We start from the raw sequence: 22,353 nt of genomic DNA on the forward strand, positions 1-22,353 counted from the left end.
CGCATATGTATCTGGTGCCCTTTCGTACCAATATGTATGTGTTCAAATAAATAAATAAATAATCCTTAACAATATGTCCGTTGCGGAACCATGTTGCAGGTCGATATTGTTAAGAAGTTGGTCTAACCGTTGTCGACCAGCTAGGTCACCGCGTTTTAGAATCGACCGTTTCAGAGTTTCGTAAGGTTCCGGAACATCACTAATAAACTTACTAGGTGTTACGTACCTGTTAAATTCGCGCGGTGACGCCTTAACTACCGCGAGGAATCGTGAGCGTGAGTCTGTAATGCTGTGGTCGTTAAAGTCGGCTTCTGCGTAGCAGAACCAGGACTCGATATTATCAGGCCAGAAGGGAGTTAACTGAATCGATGACGGGGGAGTAGTCCTTAACTTAAATACTTTAGGTGACTGTTCCGTCATAGTAATATTAAGAACGTGAAATATTTAATTAAAATATTTCCGGAAAAACTCGAGAAAAAAGTATATCACAATATATAAAAATCAAATAAAGAAAAACAATGAATAATGATATTCCAAAAAGGAACAGACTCACAGTTTATTGGCTTGGTGTACCAGATCACGTCAGGATCACCACTGGGGATACGACTAGTATCCTGGTTTTACAACCTGTTACCGGTAGCACCTTCTATATACGAAGCTTTCCCCAGACCAATGGAAATCAGAAGTCAGACAAGAAGAGGTAGGAAAGATATATTTGACACGTTATCAATATATCGAGAAGCGTTTGTCCTAAGCTGGCTAGTGAACGTAGGAGCTGTGTCGAAACGTGATCTGGTACGGATGCATAACCGAAAGCCTTCAGTTAAACAAGTCCACTTAAACAACGTGGTCAGCATCCAATGCCGAACACTTAGAAAGCTATTGATTTTGAGAAATTATTTACAGCTACAGATCACTCCCCCATAGTGAGGTATTGATGACCCTAAGACGTGACCAGCCAGAAGTTTAAACCTAACGACTTTGTCGTTGGTAAACACTCTTCTGATAGCCTGTTATGTTTAGCAGCGTCTGGTTGTCTTTCCTTACACTAAGGGACCAAAATGTACAACATAGCAATAAAGAAATAAAGTACAATGAAAATTTGGGTTCCTTGTGAAATTTTGTCGTTCCCTTCCAGCCGTCCTGGAAAAGAGATAAAATAGAACGTGTGAGTGCATGTCGAAAATGCACTCGTACTTGCGTAGGGACACAAGATGAGCGGGAAAAAAAAAATAAACTAATACACTTGCGACAGCGTAAAAGCGACCGGAAAAAAAATTGTTTTTTCTGTTTTTTTTATACATGAAAAAATATAAATACGCTTATAAGTACAAAAATGTCTTGTTTTTTTCTAAATAAATATATAAAAAAATTAGCATATTAAAAAAATTATTTTTTATAATAAATAACGAAAAGGGAATTCGAGATTAAGTTTGTATCCTGCGTGCAATGGTCGTTAAGATGTTCTGGAAATCTTACTCTTCTTCCAGAACGCGTTGTTTTAGGTTTATTTTCCGATGAAGAAGTGTTCTGACTAAATATATGGGTGGATTGAACAAACTGCAATCACCAATACTGTTCGCCTATTCGAGTTTTCCAAAGTTCTTCAAAGAGTTGTAATATTTTGCAGGCATTCTAAAACAACGAATGCCGCTGAAGATACGACTAGTATCCTGGTTTTACAACCTGTTACCGGTAGCACCTTCTATATACGAAGCTTTCCCCAGACCAATGGAAATCAGAAGTCAGACAAGAAGAGGTAGGAAAGATATATTTGACACGTTATCAATATATCGAGAAGCGTTTGTCCTAAGCTGGCTAGTGAACGTAGGAGCTGTGTCGAAACGTGATCTGGTACGGATGCATAACCGAAAGCCTTCAGTTAAACAAGTCCACTTAAACAACGTGGTCAGCATCCAATGCCGAACACTTAGAAAGCTATTGGTTATGGGGAATTATTTACAGCTACACCGCCAATATCCCCCTAGTTTATGTTTAAGAACGAACTGCTAAATAAAGAAATTTCCTCCGTCGGGACCACTCAGTGGGAGGTTGTCCGAAACATGAGAAAATAACAACTTAGATCATTCTGATACTAAAATGTATCAACGGTGTGAGCCCAGTGATTGTGGAAGACTTTTTACAGTGAAGGAAAACCTTAATCGCAGCGAAATGCCTCAGGAAGTATTGCAGCCAGCTATCTTGTCAAGCAATAGTGCAACTAATTTTCAATATTACCACATCATCATGCTGCTGGGGGATATCTGTAGCCCACGCAAAATTTAATTAACACTAGTGCTAAGTACTGATCTCCCAAAGGAACGGAGGTGTTACAAAGACCGAGCTGCAAATATGCTGAAAGTAGGGGAGGTGGTCATGTGAATTATATAACTACTACAAGAATGAGAAAATAGAGGCGTAGTTGGTGTTTTCGAATTGCATACGTGATACTTGTTAATGGCAAGCCAAGCCACTTGGATCATTACACAATGTCTACACCTAGAGGATGAATCTGTAGAAAATATGTATGGAGACTTTGGATTTCCAGTCAGAGATTTGTACTTATTAAAGGGTCATAACAATTGCTATCAGGATAATCAAGACACAAGTAACTTCAGAACTTAACAAAGTAATACTCCAGAATAACAGAAAACAGTATGATTGGGTAATCTACGAAGTGTAGTAAGATGTTAAAGGAGAAATGCTCAGAGCGCCAAACTTTTCGGAGGTTAGAAAGCTTTCTGCAAAACTCATCTTTTACATCATCTGAGCTGCAGTTAGTGGGAAAGTAAACAGAGGCAACGACGAATGTCCCTATCTTTCCGAGTCCTTACTGTTCCGTTTAGTCAGACAGCGCACAAAAGACTATCTATTGTGATCCGGTCTAAAAGAGATAGTTCTGCCCTAGAGCTTAATGCTATACCTACGCCAGCGAGGCCACAGGAAGCAGCATCAGGGCTTCCAGATACACGAAGTGTGAATAGAGTTGATTCTTTATTTTGACATGGTGAAGTCAAATGAATGACGCTACTATGATCCTGTATATGCGTTTCGGAGACACAGCACACATCGATGGTGCGAGATTTTAAAGTCCTAGCCAAGTGTAAGATCCAAACCTAAGATCCAACTAGGTTTGGCTGAAGAATAACTTTGTGGAATAGGTGTATTGACGCGTGACCCAATCGAAATCAGAACAACGTGATTTGGGTAACAACAGTTCTAAAATTCATCATATATACAAATGTACAAATTTACCTAAACAAATATTACCACACAGTTATTCAACCAACAATTGTTCCCAGAATAATCAATCTAAATTACAATAAATAGCAAATTGATAAGAAATATAAGAAATTTACCGAACACACCAAAAAGTAAGTGTTATTCTATCCTTTCTGGATAGATCAAGTGAACATTCCGTTTGAGAGGTTGCTCTATCACACAAAGTGTTTCAAATTCTGGGAAAGTGCTCCAATTTACAACCAAAATGCACGGTCCCAGTCAAACCAAACAGCACAATCAAAGTGGGAACAACCAATATGGCAGCCACCAGAATGATATCAATTAAAAAAATTAGATACAGTTCAAGAAGAAACATAGAAATCTAATCAAAGCGATAGAAAAAACCTAGAAAACTATTATGAAATTAAACATTACAGACTCAAATAGCATCAAAAAGACTAACAATAATGTACAAATAAAGAAACCAGTAAGAAGAAGATGCAAATGTATACATGCAGGGATTTTCACACAGGAAACCTTCAAAATGGATCTTACACCAAGGAAGCCTGTTCTCTCATTTGGCACAATGTTCGCACGTTAGACCGTGGTTTCAGGAGACCAGGAATAACGTTCCGCGTACTCGAATCGTTTGCCGTAGCGGTGCGAGGTGATAAAGGGACGTGAGAAGGGTTGGTCGTGGAGATAAGAGAGTTATTAGAGAGGAAGGATTTGAATGTGAGCAACTTGGTCTCGTGTGTTGTTTCGAGTAGGAAGGCTGATATCACTACCCGACTGCCCACACCGTGGAAGTGTATTTCACGAGGGACCTGAAAAAGAAGTTGGATTAATGTTGGTCTTAACGACCTGGGAGCGTGACCGCAGTGCCCAAGAGACAACTGCTTGAGGGCGGTCGCTCACGGCCTTTTTGTGGGGGATATTTGACGTGTTGGCTCTGTTCTTCAATGGGCCTTACTTCCAGAGACTGAAATCCATGAGGTAAAAGGAGTTGTGATATTTTAAGTTCGACCTTTTCTAATCCCTTCATTCCTTGGTAGAAGGCAGCATCGCTTCAGATGCTGGTTGTTCGGGGGAAACACCTTACTGCTGTCACACCCCTCTACAGTCAGCAGCACGACTTCGCCCTCAGACCATGAGTTACTGTTTTTAGTCTTACCGTTCTCCAGTCGACCTGCCTGACATGGTAGAACCTACAGGAACATATATTCAAGCTGACATAGCTCGGTTGGGTCATCACGATAAACAAGCCCGACCACCACGTCGAGATAGCAGCTACGGTCGATACCAGCCAGTAAAGTCTGCTATTACATGCACAAGTATCCTCGATAATCAAAACTAAATCGTCAACTTGTAAATCTCTTCGTTTTTGTGTCCACCTTGTTCGCATCTGCAAGGGTGGCAAATATTCATTAATCAATCTATGCCAAAACGTAGTCTCTGATAGTGGTTCTTGTCACCATTGTCGATAACATTTCTGATGTTATCACACCAATTGTTTGTCCTCAATGGATTTACTTTAAGTGAAATCCATAACTGCTGAGCCATATACGTCTAAATGAAGTCAAATCTTATCCATATGCCTAGCGTTGTTACATCAGATGTTGGATATTCTCACAACTTACATATATAAGGTACATATCGTGCTAATTACGGACACAGATGCTAAAAGTGAGTATTTATACTGCGACTGGAACGATGGCCTTGTGTTTTTCACATGAAATGTGAGAAGAGGAACATATACTGTATTTCTAATGCGGGTCAGAATTACATGATGAGAGTAACATGTCTTAAACGGGGTAATTTATTGTAGGTTTGGAATTTATTTTTAAACCCCCCACCTGCTATCAGTCCCTTGAACCTTTTTCACACTAAGAAGAAGTGTCGTTCTAACCGGCCAATGAAATGCCTATTGTCGGACTCATAAAAGTAAAGAATTTAGTTCGGCAATATCAGTTCTATCCAGCCTTGTTGTCAGCTTTGTCTGTTTCAAAAATTGGGGATAGTTCGGTTTCCAAAGGGATGTTCGTTGGTGTATGATTTTTAACGGAAATGGAACTTATAAAAGCCTATGAGAATGTGACTTTCTCCCAGTTCGTGGTATTAGAAAGTCATCGAAATCAAAGTCATTTTTATGCAGAATATGTAAACAAACAGAAGGGTCAACCAGAGAGACCAACAACTTCTCAAGGGATATGAAGGTTTATTTCGAAGTAAATTCTTTATCCATAGCTCTAGAAAACCTGTTGGTGGTGGTTGTAAACCTGTGGTGTTTAAATAAATCAATGACTTCTTCGTATTGATGACTGTTGTAATTTTGAATTCCAAATACAATACATTCGTTCGGGCTTATCTAATACTTCTTGATTACATTGCGTTATTCCTGGGATTACTAGTTTATACTATAATTCAAATACTTCTAATCATCATATTGGCGTCGCGATTGAGCCTGTAATGGAACGGTTGGATATAAATTCAGGTTTTAATGCTTTTGAGGAGTACATGGAGAGGTTCGAAATCTGGGCTATGACCAAGGAAGACGATGAGGATTTTAATATTGTGGCCCATTTCCTTACATTCATCGGGAAAGAAGCATGCAGCCTTATAAAGATTTTGGCACTTCCAGACAAACCGATTTCACTCCCCTATGCAACTCTCAAGCAACTACTGTTGGATCATATAAAGTATACAAATTCCGGATGCGGTAAGAGAGAAAAATCCGATAAAATGACTCTCCAGAACTTCAGGAATTCCACTTTAATAAGTCGTCGCAGTTCGATGCGTAATCAAAGTTATTCAGATAATACTTCATTGAGCTGTGAAACAGTCCATGATGATGAGCACGAGTTTAGTAAATGCTTGTTCTGCGGCAAGTTTCACCCATGTAATTCATGTATATTTCGTAATTCTAAATGCTTTAAATGTGGTATAACTGGACACATTCAGTCAGTTTGTAATACCATGGTTCATTTCGCTGAAAGTAATGCTAAGATGGATGCTTCTAATGATCAGTTATCTTTATTCAGAAGTGGTATAACGTCACATAGCAGTCCAGAGTTAAATGAAACTCAGAATCATTGTGAGACAAAATTTTTTAGTCGACAAACTTATCGGATTTCTCATGCTACTGTACCAGATATGGTTTGTCGTAATAATTCACATACTTCTGATGGAATTTCTTACAACTCTGAGAATAGAATGTTAAATGAGTCAAATCACGATCAAAAACCAAATTCAGTCATGGTAGATGTTGAATTCCCTGATGATCCATTACCTAATGAAACTCTTAATCAATTTGAGGAAAATATTTCAGAAGAATCGAATTCTGATATCATATCAAGTGTCAGTGGTCCTCACAATGAATTTATCTCTAATGATATTCCTCATGAATGTGACAAATATGTTTCTTATGAGTTGAATTCTAGTCATATTTCTGATGTCATTGTGTCATATGTTGGATACTCTCACGAACAATGCATGTTGAATAGAATCCCTAGTCAGGGGTATAATGAATCAGAGGGGATAACAAAATTTACCGAAATAATCAGAGAACCAGCTTGTCCAGAAGTGAAGTTTGCACAGACAGAGAATCCAAATCAAGTCCAAGATTATCCTAATGAATATGAGGCAGATGAATGTTTTCTATTCGATTGTTTCGCAGGTAAATCAAGCCTAATTGAATCACTTGTGTTAATTACATATATCAATGCATATCCATCTGTGTATTCTAATATGAATAACAAAAAGAATATGTATCATGATTTTTATTCAAGTCAAAGTCACATGATGGAATACCTCGAATTATATATCAGTGTTTATCCCCAAATACTCACATACAGTAGTCGATGCGTAAGATTTGAGAAGATAATGCAAATTGGGAACGTCATATTGGCTAAAACATTGCGAAGTAAGGACCCAACATTATTTCGTGGGGGAGGGTATTGTTGGAAAGTCCATGATGCAAATTCTAAATATCAATGGTTTCACTACAAAGCCGGAGTGCTGATTGTATACAATTCCAGAACCCAGGTTAGTCTGTTCCAATTTCGGTTGTTAATTCTAATACTAATGAGTGCATTCTAGATAATAAAGAGTCTACATCCAATACACTTTCGGACCGATGTAAGATGAACTTAAGAAGAAGACAAACAATCGATTACAGACACTTACACTCCAATTCGAGCTGTGGCGGTTGTGGTGTTTAAATAAATCAATGACTTCTTCGTATTGATGACTGTTGTAATTTTGAATTCCAAATACAATACATTCGTTCGGGCTTATCTAATACTTCTTGATTACATTGCGTTATTCCTGGGATTACTAGTTTATACTATAATTCAAATACTTCTAATCATCATAAAACCCCGTATATTCGTTCGGCTTGTAGAAAATCTTTATGAAGCATCAACATGGTCAGTGAACCATAATCACAAATCACTTGTGAAAAAGACTATAGTTTTCATTGCTTGACGTCCAAGCAGAAGAATACCACTCGTCCTTTGTTGATATTTGGAGCTGCAGCTTTTGTTGTCATTAATTTTGTGTGAATATTATGGGAAAAATAATCGATCAAGATGTTCTCAACATGTGTTGACGTTTGTTTGAACAATCAAAACTTGCAGATCAGCCTAATCTTGGTTATTATCTCTACTTAGTAGCTGATTTTGAGACTAAACAGCCAGTATAAAATCACTCCAATACATAAATTTGTGTCGATTCAACTCTTACTTAAATGATATTCAAGAAGGGAGTTTGATATTTTCACACTATTTACAAAATAACCTTCGCAAACAATAAAAGTGAATCTTAGCGTTCAGACCACGAGAAATCTTGCCAATTCAGAATAGGGAAAACTTTGTGGAATCAAAGCACGTGATACTGAAAGTTTACAACCTCATTCATGAATGTGCGGTCTTACATTGGGCGTTCTATCTGTTTTTAAAAAGTGGCTACTTGCTGCAAGCCAAATTGCATGAAATAATGAAAATCATATCTAGAAAAGCCATATTCTATAGCAGTCCCGAATTACTGGAAATGCGAAGTCGTATCAATCCGAAAGCATGTTAGATACTAAAAATTGATATACGTACAGAAGTTCTTCGAATGATTAGGTTATTAGGAAATATGTTTACAGTCAAATATCACATGGAGAGGTAAACTGTAAAAAAGGATGATATGGAATCTAATTACTTTTTCAGATACAATATTGAGTTCCTATGTCGACATTTTATCAACTACGCTCTTTAGTGGTGATACTATAATTTGTGGAAGACCTTCGAGCGAATGTCCACCTACTATCTAGGAATAAATGAGTTATAAAGCAGTATGAGGAATTAGGATTATGGTTCACGGTTGATGGCTAGGGTCAGGAACTAGATATAAGGTTTTCACCACGAACTAACATCAGCTAAAATGCCAAAACGCTATTTAACCTAATGGATGAATAAACCTTGTGATAAAACTCAAGACCTGTGATCTTATATATGATTGGTTCGTCTATAAATTACAGTCTCGCCCATATCAGTTAAATGTTGATCAATCATAATTTTGGCCGACAGCCAACTACCTGTAACACGTCTTATCGAGTTCCATCTCTATACCTGTTGATACAGGTCCAGTTCCTGAATTTTATCACGCTTTCCATTTAACAAAGTTGACCATCCGTATAACAACCTTAGAGAAACATTACCCATTTCCGTAGATCAAGAAATGGAAGAAGTCAACAGTAGAAATGATTTTTTCAGAAATGTAGATATGCATACTACTATATTTATTACTGACATTGGAGAGTTGAAGCGAAAGTGGATATAGAAGTGAATAATGAGATCCCTGAACCTAGTGAAGAATCTGACGATGACAATCTTGATACTTGTGCGTGATGTTATTTGTTTCAACCACCATGCGTCGAAAATGGTTCTGGTAAATGGGTCAGATGTTCCAGATGCAGTACATTTAATCAACTTGTCTGTTCTTCAGAGACCGCTGAGGGTGACCTTCGTACGGAGTGTTATGGTTACGATATGTAGTCATGGGCTCTGTAAGTGTATGTCATACTCTTCATTGTAGACATTAACGAGTACTCACTAAGAGCACGACATGGCCCATCTGAGGGTCTCCTCAGCAAACTAATTTAACACTCCAGCCTAATTTTCCCACTCAATGTATTAACAGTAGTCTGGTCACCCAATAGAAATAGCTATGTAGTAACTTTCCTACTAAGTGCGTATCATATATATCATAGAAAAGGTCACATAATAAGTATGAATTTCTGCCTTAATGACGTTTGGTTGATGTATCATTTTATGTGTGATCAGTAAGTTCCTTAGACAGATTGACCCATTTAAGGCCAAACAGTTGAACTGTTTAATGTAGGAGGAGATATATGCATGCAACTTAAGGGTGGAGAGATTTGGTGCCATAGTGCTGATCAGTTTTTCAAAATGAATATGAGGCAAAAAGCTACCTGAAAACTTGGACGAGGTGATGTGGCATTGAGAATTAAATGTGATTAGTCATTGACTGTGGACAATTAGACACTTAACCTACTGACTATTAAATGTATAATTTCCTTCCCTCCCATTGACTTCCCCTTCAGGCTCACTGGAAGTGAATGCTTGTACCCGTGTTGAACATAATATTATCTAGTGTTAGTCTGGTTAACTATTCTGGGTCGTGAATCTTGGATTTGACATAGAGTGACTTGTCTCATTATCGTAGTATACTGCAAGAGAAAAAAATTTTAAACAATTCGTTATGTCACCTACATGTTGCGATACCGCGATACATCATAAAATCTTGAAGAAAAGAAGTTTCATTATGAGAAACAAATATGATCTGAACAAAAATATGCAACAACAATCAAGATACGGTTTTTAAGATGGTGCAAATAAGGAAAAGTGAAATATTTGACTATTATCAAGAGAAGTGCAGTAAAGCTGCTTAAATACATTCAGTAACTTAGTAACAAGAATGTTATCAACATCTACCATCCATCAAATATGAAGCCACTAATCAAACTGATGGGTGAGGTTACTGGCTGTTTGCACATTACTGTTTCAAAGTATTCTGTTACAGTTGCTTAAACATTAATCAAAGTTCAACTCAAGTGACACAAGTAATCCTACAGTCCAACAATAATTACATAGCTATGTACAAATTGCGAATCCCGACTAGTCTTTTGTTGGTCTAACTTGATAAAACATTGCTTACTTTTGAGCAACTAGGTAATTCTAAAAAGTCTTGGGGCAGTTGTGTTGTCCCGTTTCCGACAAATCTGCTTGTATTTTCAAATTCGAAATAACTAGCAGGTTTTTGAATTCTATTTTTTTTAATTACATCAACGTCGATAATATAAAGCTTTTACTGCACACATGCTGAATATCACACACCATGTCATGTGAACAAACGTATATTACACTTGAAACTTTTCCCAGCGAAAATAGAATAAAAAGTCAATGCAAACCCTGCTAATGATGCTGAATTTCAAAAATTCAGTGCAACATTGTTCCCGAAAACCGTTAACAGTATACTCTCAAAAATAACATCATAAAGTTCCTGTACAAAATATATTTGTACCAGTTACAACATAAGACAGTGAATATGGTTGAGATTTTAGCTTTAAGGTATACAAAACTGTTACATTTAGAGATTAAAAGACATTTACAAGTTGGAACTCCATCAAAATATGAAATTACTTATCAGAAAAAGTTAAAAAAAAACACCCTGTATATAATTTAAAAATAAAATAATGTATTTTGTCGATTAAATAATTAGGAATCAGGCAAAAGTTGAGGAATGTACACTTGCTCTGATTTATTTAAATTTGTGAACTGAGAATAACTAGCGTCATGTTGAGAGACATTTACAGAGTGAAACTCATTGGGAAATTCATCATCATTATCTTCAATATCATCTAATACCAATTCTTCAGGGTTTTGACTTACAACACTATCATAAAGATTTGTATTTTTAATTGGATTATGACTAGATTGATTAGTATTTGATACAAAACTGCTATTCATCGGATCATACTCTGTAAAACTCTCTTTGACGAATGAGTCTGAAGCGATCCAGCTAGTGTTTACATCTAATGGATATTCATTGACATCAAGTTGGTTTTCATCATTTTTCACATCGTCTTCACAAATATTTTCTTCTGGATTTCCCTCAACCTCATCGTCATCCTCCTCTTCATCCTTTTTAGATTGTAACTGTGCTGATAATTCTAGCAAACTGTATGATTGCTTGCCCAGAAAAAGTGCATTAGGATTTATTAAATCAAGCATAGCACAAATTAGTTCTGTTTGTGGGTTGGAAAAAAGTTGTTGTTCTTTATTTAAGGCATTTGCTTGTTGAACCAAACTAATTGGTGTGGACGTAGTTTTTGTATTCATTTGATCAGTTTCATTCGGTTTGTAAATTGCAGCAGTACGTTCAAAGTTGTCAGGAACTTGAAAATCTCCACCAAAAGGGTCGTACAAAGCCTGAATTTCATCATCGGTAGCGGAAAAATCACAACTGAATAAAAAAAGGTTGATTACAAATCCATTAGTTAGGTAATGACATCCTATGAAAACTTATAAATAATGATCTAATATCTTACAACACATTTAACGTCAATAGTTTGAAAGGCACATTAATATCATGTGAACAATTTAATAATACATAAGTCGACAACAGACTTTAGAACTAGTGGATGGGTCGCAGGGTAAGATTTTGTGACCAATGTAGTAAAAGTAGTGAACCTTACATATATAACGGAATGTAGATGATAATTGATAGGGTCCAGAATATTCAACATTTGTTAACCGAAGCGACAGCTGAACTAAACTGATTTGCTATTATAGATGAGAACATAATAAGGAAATTACTTGGTGGTTGGCGTCATGATTGCATGAGCAAATGGAATGTAATGGAACCTAATGAGTAAATCACCAGCCTATACATCATCAATAAAACTAATAAAATGATTTCACTAACCGTTCGCTTGTTTCTTTTTCTGGAAGAATACAGGGAACTTTGCTAGTAGACATTAAATGATTTGTTGACCTCAGAATAGATAACCATTCGGGATCAAGATATAAGTTGGTACTTATTTCATCATTTGGATTAGCATTGTTATTAAGCTCATTTAATTTTAAATCTTTTTCTGAATCGTTGACGCTTGGTTTGCATTTAGAAAGACTGACAATTACGGGATCATCTCCAAGTTGTGAAGATAAAGATAAATTAGAATCGGAATTAATTGAACTTTCATCATACTTCAGTTCAGGTTCAATATCTAAGAATTGTAAATAGTGACGATTCGGTAAACACTTATCAAGAGCTAGAAAGTGAGTGATGCGTGATTTATTGGTTTTAGAGTCCTATAAAAGAAATATGGTAAACGAAAATATTTAAAAGTTATTTGAATGAGAGTATCATTTAGTAAAAAAAAGAAATCAGCTGACTTGAACGATGAAAATGGACGTAGAAGAGAGATGAATGTAATTTTTGGTTGAATAAAAGCTGACTTATCATGGGAAGTTAAGAAAATGATCATGGATGTTTTCATTTGATGCTTCGTACAAAAAGGAATCCATCTAATATTAGAAAGAAAACTGACAATCTTTTTCCAATTCAGGAAATCCAAAAGTCATTTCTATGACTATATATGATGTGAGAAGAAATCTTAGTTCTTATAAATAACACACCAACCATTGACACCATTCTCAATTCTCGAAATAATATTATTAATATGTATTTACAGTCACTACACACAACAGATTTCTAAAGGCAATTTCTATACGTTTGTTTTGATGCTGTATTTACGATAGAAACCATTTTCATAGATAAACAGAACAACAGTAGTGTGCTATCACACTAAAACAAAGTATGGAAGAACAAGAAATTTGCAGAAGGATTTCAAAATCGTTGAGTTTTTATACATAGATTTATCCTAAATATTCTGATAGAACTCGATAGTTGGTTTAAATTTTTTTTATTCTTCATGTATCTAAGGTGATACTTCGATTCAGCAACCTTTATACTTTGAGAGGTTACTCAAAGAAATTACTCACCAGAGTCGAAGAATGATCGCCCTGGATAATCTTTGCAAAGCAAAATCGTAATCTGATAGTTTCGTCAGTAGTTAAAGTCTCAAAACACGAAGTGATGGTTACAATTAAAAAGTGTGAATACGGTAGAATAACGTCACAACTGACCTGGAATTGACATACAATGGCCACATTTCTTTAGCATAAACGCTGAGAACATTGTATTTGTTGAAATGAGAGACTTAAAGATCTGAGATGACTGAGCTGGAGCTTTTGTGATCAATACGACTCATATAAATAGTCTAAATAATGTCTTTTTAGTTGAGTTTCAGTTTTGATTGAAATCTGTGGATTTAATTCTCAATATGACGCCAAAACAGAATGTTGACAACACGTACACGTTTTATTTGCCTATCTTGAAAAAAGCCTCACAAATTATCGATCCAACAAACGGATGTAATGTAATGGAATCTAATTATTCATACAATATTAGCACTTTTAGTCCAATGAGCATTACAAACTGTATTCTTAAAAATGACTACAAAAGCTATCGAGATAAACCATCCTAGTATTTTTGATTCCGTTGAAATTGTAATTAATTAATTGAGTAGCATGTGAAACAGAGACAGAAATTAGAAAGAGAACTCAACTAAATTGAAATTTCTTTCATTCAACAAAACTTAGGGCAGAGTATGATGAATTTGGCAGTTTGTAGATTTAAAAAGTCCCAATTATCTACACTGAACTTTATTTAGAACAATGAATGTAGATATAAATAAATATAGGTGATCAACCTACCGAATGTTCAACAAGCGCTGAAAATTTACAATGTAAATGAGCTGAAAACCAATACCGTGGCTTTAAACGACATAACAACTGTTCACCGGGTGGACTGCCTAATGAATCTGACTCAATTTCATTACGAAAATGAGGTTTCCTTCTGGTTAATTGATTTAAATTTCCGTAATGATATATCCCTCGAGGCCAATCATGACTCATCAATATATCTAAACGTCGGCGAATTTGTCCAAGTCGGAAAACTTCCAAGTTTCTTAAATGATATACAGAACGTTTTGTTGCTTCTGAGTATGGTGGATGTTCATAATGACACATGGTATAATCATGTTGTTTGTATATACCTGATAAACCAGCAATACGTAATCCAGCAAACTGGACAACACTAGCATAACCTGTAAAAGTAAAACAAGAAAATAAACGATACTAGTAACATCCTAAGAAACAATAAGCAAAGACAAGTAGCATGAGATATTTATACGTGACCAATCGCAACTTTCTATGTACCCGATATTGTCATATAAGACATGTTTTTAATTATAAAGACAATCAAGCTTGTTATTACATGAAATACAATTTACGCTAAACCCGTAAAGACAGCTCATTCACTAAATAGAAAATTAATCAGTTTAGAACACAATGTATTTACAACATCCCGAGAAAATGCAAGTGTTTGTAGTAACTCATCATAAGTGTATACATAAAAAAAGTTAACTCATTCTGATTCCAAATATTAATCATACATCTAAACGACTAAACGAAAAGAATGACATTTCTTACGTACGTTTTTTTAGTATATTAGACAGGTCCTTTGAAAAAAAGGTACTACATAAATCACATCTCTGAGGTAATCAAATGGAAGATAAGATCCGTGTTCGAGATTGTTACGAATAGGCAAATAAATGGAAATGGGAAATTTCGGAAGCCATTCGTTTGTGAATTGTCAGATCTAATAGCTAATATATAGTATGTTAATATCTCTGTTCTTTATTCTAGATTTCTGTTAATTAATTGCATAACTATTACTCAGATTTTGTCCCAAAAAGACCGTAATCACGTACACACTGTAATTTATTATGTATACTATGCTGTCGACTTGTTCCATATGTATGTTATAATCATATGAGTTTTCAGTTTAATAACATTAATACTTGGTATTCAATCGACATTCTGATGTTCTAAATAGTAGTGAGGATGGATAAAATTCTGCATAGGTGAGTCGGCATTATTGATATAAACGAAAAAAAACAGTACTAACCTCTTAAAGTAAGTTATAGAAAAATTGAAAAAACTATGGAATTAATTTAATGCTTATATTAGAATCTAGCGAACAAACACTTACGCCATTTAGGAATGATGATTCTGTAAGAATTTAATTTTAAAAGCTATACTGAATGCTATGCACGACTTCACATTTAAATCAGTTATTAAGCTCTAAAGACGGAAAACACTCTACCAATATATATCACTAGTTAAAGATAACATAAATTTACCTAGAACAAAAGGTTAACTAAGATGTATGAATTACTGTAGTATGTGCTACTTAAGTCGACGGATATAAGTAGTATGTAACACCAATCGAAAGTAAAATGCCTGGCAGCAGAAGGTTAAGAAGATCGAATAGAAGAGAACGAGAATAGTGATTAGTATGGAAATGAAGGAACAACAAGGTCTGAGACAATTGAGGGTATTCACATTTACCAAATAGCTCTGTAGTTCATATTTAAACACAATTGGTTGTTCCCATTTGTGTTCTCGTTCACTACAATAACACTACGCTTACAAGTAGAATTTACAAAACTACTTCTTAGAATATCGACGATGAAATTTAGATTGTAAACTGATAAACTGTGAAGTTCAACAACAAATATATTCAATTAGAGTTGATAGTCAAAATTAATCCATCAGATGTTGTAAATCAAGGTATGAACAATAGTTATTATATCTCGTTGAAAAAAAATCCAAAGTCGTCATATACTACTAATGGTTCCAGTTTAGTTTTGAATTCACAGCTTAAAACTTTTTAATTAGCAAGTTAGTGCAAAAGTTATGAGAAAAATACGCTTTAAGCATTGATAAATTCATGATACAACAATTAATTTTCCATTACTGTGGTCATAAATGATTTGAGTATTTTTATCAGTAGTGACCTATGACATACTAAGTTGAATTAATCATAAATTTAAAATTAATTTTAAAATAAAAAACTATAAGATTTTTGACAAATTTCAAGTAACAAAAATTATTATTGTTATAAATGGTAGGATACTTGTTATAACGCTAGGGTTTCTTGTCATAACAGTCCTTTCACTTTTTACACGTATATGGGACGTTAATTTACCTTAGACGAATATCTACACTAGATTCCCACCCAGTGTCTATTCTACAGGACTTCAATACAACTCAGATCAAGAACACGAGATTAGCCTGACTAGAACGTCAATATATTTCCACACCGAAATCCGACACAATCCAACAACAAGGAACAGTCAACCAATCAATAATAATAAGGATAGGGGAATATATAATAGGCATAACACCTGTCACACTATCCATATGTCTGACTCAGCAAAACAACCAATCATTATCATTCTCGCCCACACATCAATTATATACTTATTTTCTTAGTATAATGTTTGAATAAGAGATAACACATTTAAAGAAAAAAAATTTTAAATTAATATAAAGAGTAGATACATGTAAAAAAGGAGAAAAAATCTGTTTAATAGGAAATGTTAACATAAACATTTATAAATAGATAGATATAATCAGAAAGAGATTTTTTGGAGATTGTAGTAATTTAATATTTGAATTCATGAATCAATTAAAGCTAGACCACCTGAAAATACAGCGAGCGGGATCGTGGATGCGCACTGCTGAGGAGTCCCACACTAGGACGAAACAACCATCTAGTGCTTCCAGGTTTTTCATAGTAGTCTAGCTTTAATTGACTCAGGAATTCAATTATTAAATAACTACGATCTCGATAAAACCCATTTCTGATAATAATCATCATATGCTCACTAGTGACTGGACTCAAGAGGTATTTCCTGAAGTTCTAGTGAGAAGCGATAACCAGTGGAGTTCAACCAGGTCTGTTGGAAGATATCAACTCACTGAAGACATTGGTGAATGGTTGTTCAATTCCGTGGATTGGTTGAAGTTAGACATTAACACCGTTGGATGCCGGCTCAATGGTCTAGAAGTTAAGCGTTCGCGCGCGAGAACAGGGTTCGAATCCCGCGAGCGGGATCGTGGATGCGCACTTCAGACAGATACAAGTTTATTAAAATAATCACTAAAATCAACACTGTACAATTTAATAATTGGATAATAATTTATGAAAACCATCTTAAGATACACATCTATTGTACAGATACTCGTTAAAATAATTAGATTTGCAAATTGTTCATTCACATTTGGTAGATAAAAATAACAAGTATTAGGATAAATAAATTAACGATTTACAGAGATTCGTTTTCTTGACCAATGAAAAAAGAACTTACCCATATACCAGATGTTTGGAGCGACCCAACCACCGTATGGTAACTCTTGAAGATAACCAGATGCTTCATGATTACCTCCAACAAATAATGTCAAAACAGGAGCTCTACTTTCTTCAGCATAATACCTTGGAAAAATAATGGAATAAAAACAAATGTGCAAGTTTATAATTTACAAATTATGATTTCTTTCATCTCACTAGATTTATACAACTACTTAACTAGTAGGAAAGTTTAGAATTACGGAAAAAGACTCAATTTATTTCCTTTGCTAAGACTTAAATGCAATTTGAACTGATAACTTATTGCTTCTGAATTACAGCAGTTCTTAAGTAGGAAGAACTAATTTTAGCTCACTTAACAGAATGATTATGAATGGAGAATGGTAGGGATACCCCATAAATCTACCAAAACAACTCACACCTACCAAGTGTAATTTCAGGTACACACACGTACCTTATTGTTTGAAGGCTAGGAATACAACCCAGTGACTCAAACCAAAACAGATGGGATACAGTTTGGAAATTCAAACCGATCAACTGTAAAAGTATTACCCAACTGTCTAACTGAAGTAGATCAAGTGAATCTTTAAGATTCTACTCGACATTTAAGACCTAAGTGCTGAGATTACTAAGACTCAAATTCATAGGGACTACTGCAAATCACAGTACGAATATGGTGACTTTAAAAATGAATTCAGGATCAATACAAATACCTCTAAGAGAAACGAAGGATCTATGATATTCTAAACAGTGAATTAGTTTAGATATATTGTGCACTGAAGTGTGGTAGTATAATTATTAATACTGTAAAGCATAAAAAACTCAGGACATAGCAACCTTACCCACTCAATACTACACATGAAACTATCATGTATACATATATATATATATTTACATAACTGACATCAACCAATGGAGATATAAATTATAGAAATAATAAAGAAAATAGAAGATGGACCAATTGTCGGAATAGACGAACACTAGACATATCATACTTCCGCATTCTCTTTTATTGAGGGACATGATAAGAGGTGCTTTTCACAGTAGTAGGTAGGTACATAGGTCATTCATCGAGGAACATCTGACATATAATAAAACACCTGAAATATTTCCAAACTAATAAGTATTTTTTTTATTTAAAACTGTTATGGGCTAATAACAACTGTATCATAAACACAGGTGACTAAATATATGAACATAAGATCCAGTATTGTGGGTAAGATATATGTTTTACTAAGAGTTTGAACTATGTTTCATTCAAAAAAACTGTACACCGATAACTTTAAGTGTTAATAACAGAGAACAACATCAATTTTTACGAAGCATTTTAAAAGACTAAGCAACATTTATTTGTATTGGTTGCTTTAATCTTTTCATTGATGTTTAAGGCTGAAATCAGTCAGTCTCTTTTTGGCATATGTGAAACCTATACGAAATTGCTTCGATGGATGGTGGTTAGCAGTATAATCCATGACACGCGTTTCGTCCTATTTGAGATTTGTCATCTGGATGTACCTGCAACTCAGAGTTGATGTCCACTCCAGGACTCTAAACCCGTACCGTTCGTTTGAAACGCCATCGCGTTATCTACTTAGTTAGTGGCTTGCGCAATGCTGCGAAGTTTAATTCTTTTGTATTAGTTGTTAAGGAACAGTAATTTAGTGGTTATTAGAATAAAAAATACATCAGTTTAAATGACGAGAAATAAAACAAAATCATTTACATACCTCCAAAAATCCCCCATACGGTAATACTTGGAAGGAACACTCATTGTGGTTAGATCACTGGGATTACGAACAGCTTGAAAATCACCACAGCATAAAACTAGGTCAGTTTTAAATTGACCCTGTTGTTCGGCTTCTGCAATGTCGGCGTACACACAGTCTAACTCTCCATGTAAACAACCTACCACGCATACTTTTACCATAATTTGACTAAGTGTAATCAAATATATCGCAGGTTAAGGAAAGACTTAAAAAATCAAAGGAAAACAAACAATTTTATGTCACTATTTTATCCGATATAATGAAGATCATGACAATGTTGAAATACAATAGTAATAAATGGTTTTCTTTATCAGATAATAATAAATTTCTAGACTAAGTCTTTGGAACTAGCCACGATACATGACGTATGTACCTGTTTGAGCATTAATGAAAGAAACGTAACAATGGAAACTGATACAATAACAATAAAGCAGTCTACAAACTAAGTCTACCGAAATAGACGATTGAAAGTTATGTCACAACTTGACATTAGTTGGATAAGGCCATCGAAAACCAATGAGTAGTGGAAAGTTGTTCTTTCTGATTTCGTGATAGTGTGAAAATATAAAACCGTATAGAATCGAATTCACATTTGAGCAAGTATGGTAACTTCAGCCGACCGAGTCATATTTCAATGATCTAGAAATAATCAACTTCAGTCAATTTGTGACATATGAGCTATCCCCATTCGATACTTTGAGTGACTGAACTAACTCCCCATTCGGTTGATTCTATATATCCCGTGTTTGCATTAGAATCTCCGGTAAATCCATATTACAACTAGTCTCTATTAAGTAGGCAATTAATCATGCGACAAGATGGACTTGTGTACACTTTTCTGTAGCTTGAAGACAACGGTGGTAACAAACGGACAATATCTTTTCTAAAGACTGCAACAAGTTGTCGACACTGGGCTCTATTCTTCTCCTCAAGATATCATCTACCAGGTGTCCTATTAGCCCCTGAAGACCGGCTACGTCGACCTGATGTAATGAAGGACCGTTTAATAACTCTGTGAAGAATGGTTTCACGATACCATGCAACCTGCCAAATCGCTTATGTATAATAATGATTGTTTCAGTGTAACATGACTCCTGTAGCTCTCCTAGGGTTATTGCTGGTCTCATGCCCAGGTAAACAAGAAGCGTTGCGCATCAGGTCGAGGACCCCACCCCATAGAAAATAACTATGCTAAAAAACGCTAGCCAGAATAAACAAATTAAAACATTTAAACTATGTCCTCCGAGTTCAAGGATCTTCATTCAGAAGAATTATGAAGCCTCATGATGAAACCCGAGATTCTTCGAAAGTCACGAGGTCGGTGCCCCTTCTAACAACCAGAGCAACAATTAATATAGGTACATGGAATATTCGAATAATGTGGGAGATCAGGAGGACCGATCAAATAGCCACAGAAATGAGGAGGTACAACTTGACGGTTCTACGAATAAGTAAAGCCCATTAAACCCAAGCTGAATAGAAAAGACTGAATTCGGGAGAGATGCTGATGTATTCGCGTCATGAAAGAGAAAGTGTCTTGCACACACAAGGAGTTAGACTGATGCTCTTCAAAGAAGCAAGTAAAGTACTTAAAGGATGGGAATCTCATGGACCCGGAATCATCAAAACATCATTCAAAATAGAGAAGGAATCACAATGAATGTTGTCTAATGTTATGCACCCACCAATGATAGCAATGAAGACGATAAAGATCAGTTCTACGAGAGGCAACAATCCATCATAGCGAAGTGCTCAGAAAACGACCTGACCATCCTGATGGGAGATCTAAACACCAAAGTCGGAATGAACAACACCGTATATGAAGATATCGTAGAACGACATGGACTGACTGGGATAGGGGGAAGAGAATGCTGAGAGATTTGCAAACTTATATGCATTCAACTAAATGGTTATAGACTGCACGATATTCTCTCAGAAACGCATACACAAAGCTACATGGATCTCACTGGACCACACCACAGAGAACCAGATCGATCATATTTACATCAGGAAAAATTTCGGAAGCACAATGGAAGGTGTGAGAACCAAGAGAGGAGCTGACATAGCTTCACATTACCACTAGCTGGTGGTTGCTATGTTGAGACTGAAGCTAAAGAAACACTGGACAACTGGGGTAAGAGCATTACAAAGGTTTAATACAGTCTTCCTTCCACAAACTGACAAACTCAATGAATTCAAGATAGCTCTCAACAACAGATTCTAAGCCTTACAAGATCTACTCATAGAAGAAGAAACTACTATGGAGGACAACTGGAAAGAGATCAGAGAAGCACTAACTTCAACGTGTCAGGAGGTGCCAGGCCTCGAGAAGCATCATCATGGATCTCCGTAGAAACCCTATTTTCGATTCAAGAAGGGAAGAACCAGGAGACAGTGATTAACAACAGCCAAACAAGAACAGAGTAAGTCAAGGTACAAGATGGATACACAAGAGCAAATAAGCACGTGATAGAGAGCATTAGAGACGACAAACATAAGTAAATGGAAGAGTGGAAAAAGCAAATATGAAACAATTATTTGACATGACGAAGAAACTGGAAGGGAAATATAGTAAGCTGGAACAACCAGTCAAGGACAAAGAAGGCAAGATAACCAGTGGAATTCAAGAACAGAGGAACAGGTGGGTGGAACACTTTGAGGAACTCTTGAATAGACCTCCTCCACTGAATCCACTGGACATCGAAGCAGCACATACAGACCTTTTTATAGCTGTCACTCCACTAACGATCAGAGAAATGAGAATGGCCATCGGTCAAATCAAGAGTGGGAAAGTAACAGGCGTAAGTAAAGTAGGTTTGTGCTGCTTACCTGACTCAAAATAAAAAAGCAGGAACGAAACATCTCAAGATAACATAAATAGAAGGAAGGTGAATGCAAGTTCAATGTTTTATGGACCCTAAGAAAATAACAGAGTTATTAACAAATCGTCAATTTCTACCAATTCGGACCATACATCTTATCATCACAACTCCAATCGGTGGTAGTTCCACCTTGA

General features: G+C 35.7%; 1 protein-coding gene across 1 annotated transcript; it reads right to left on the minus strand.

Annotated features, from left to right (window-relative positions):
* Positions 1-10,790: 10,790 nt before the first annotated feature.
* Positions 10,791-19,498, minus strand: Smp_007190 (putative rna lariat debranching enzyme; the record flags this gene model as incomplete). Its single annotated transcript, XM_018794002.1, has 5 exons — positions 10,791-11,754; positions 12,217-12,602; positions 14,070-14,461; positions 17,573-17,697; positions 19,299-19,498. The coding sequence occupies 5 exons, from the start codon at positions 19,496-19,498 to the stop codon at positions 11,007-11,009; spliced, it is 1,851 nt and encodes a 616-aa protein (XP_018648458.1). The 3' UTR covers positions 10,791-11,006.
* Positions 19,499-22,353: the final 2,855 nt, after the last annotated feature.

The sequence above is a fragment of the Schistosoma mansoni genome, chromosome 1 (assembly GCF_000237925.1).
Source record: "Schistosoma mansoni strain Puerto Rico chromosome 1, complete genome".
NCBI lineage: Eukaryota > Metazoa > Platyhelminthes > Trematoda > Strigeidida > Schistosomatidae > Schistosoma > Schistosoma mansoni.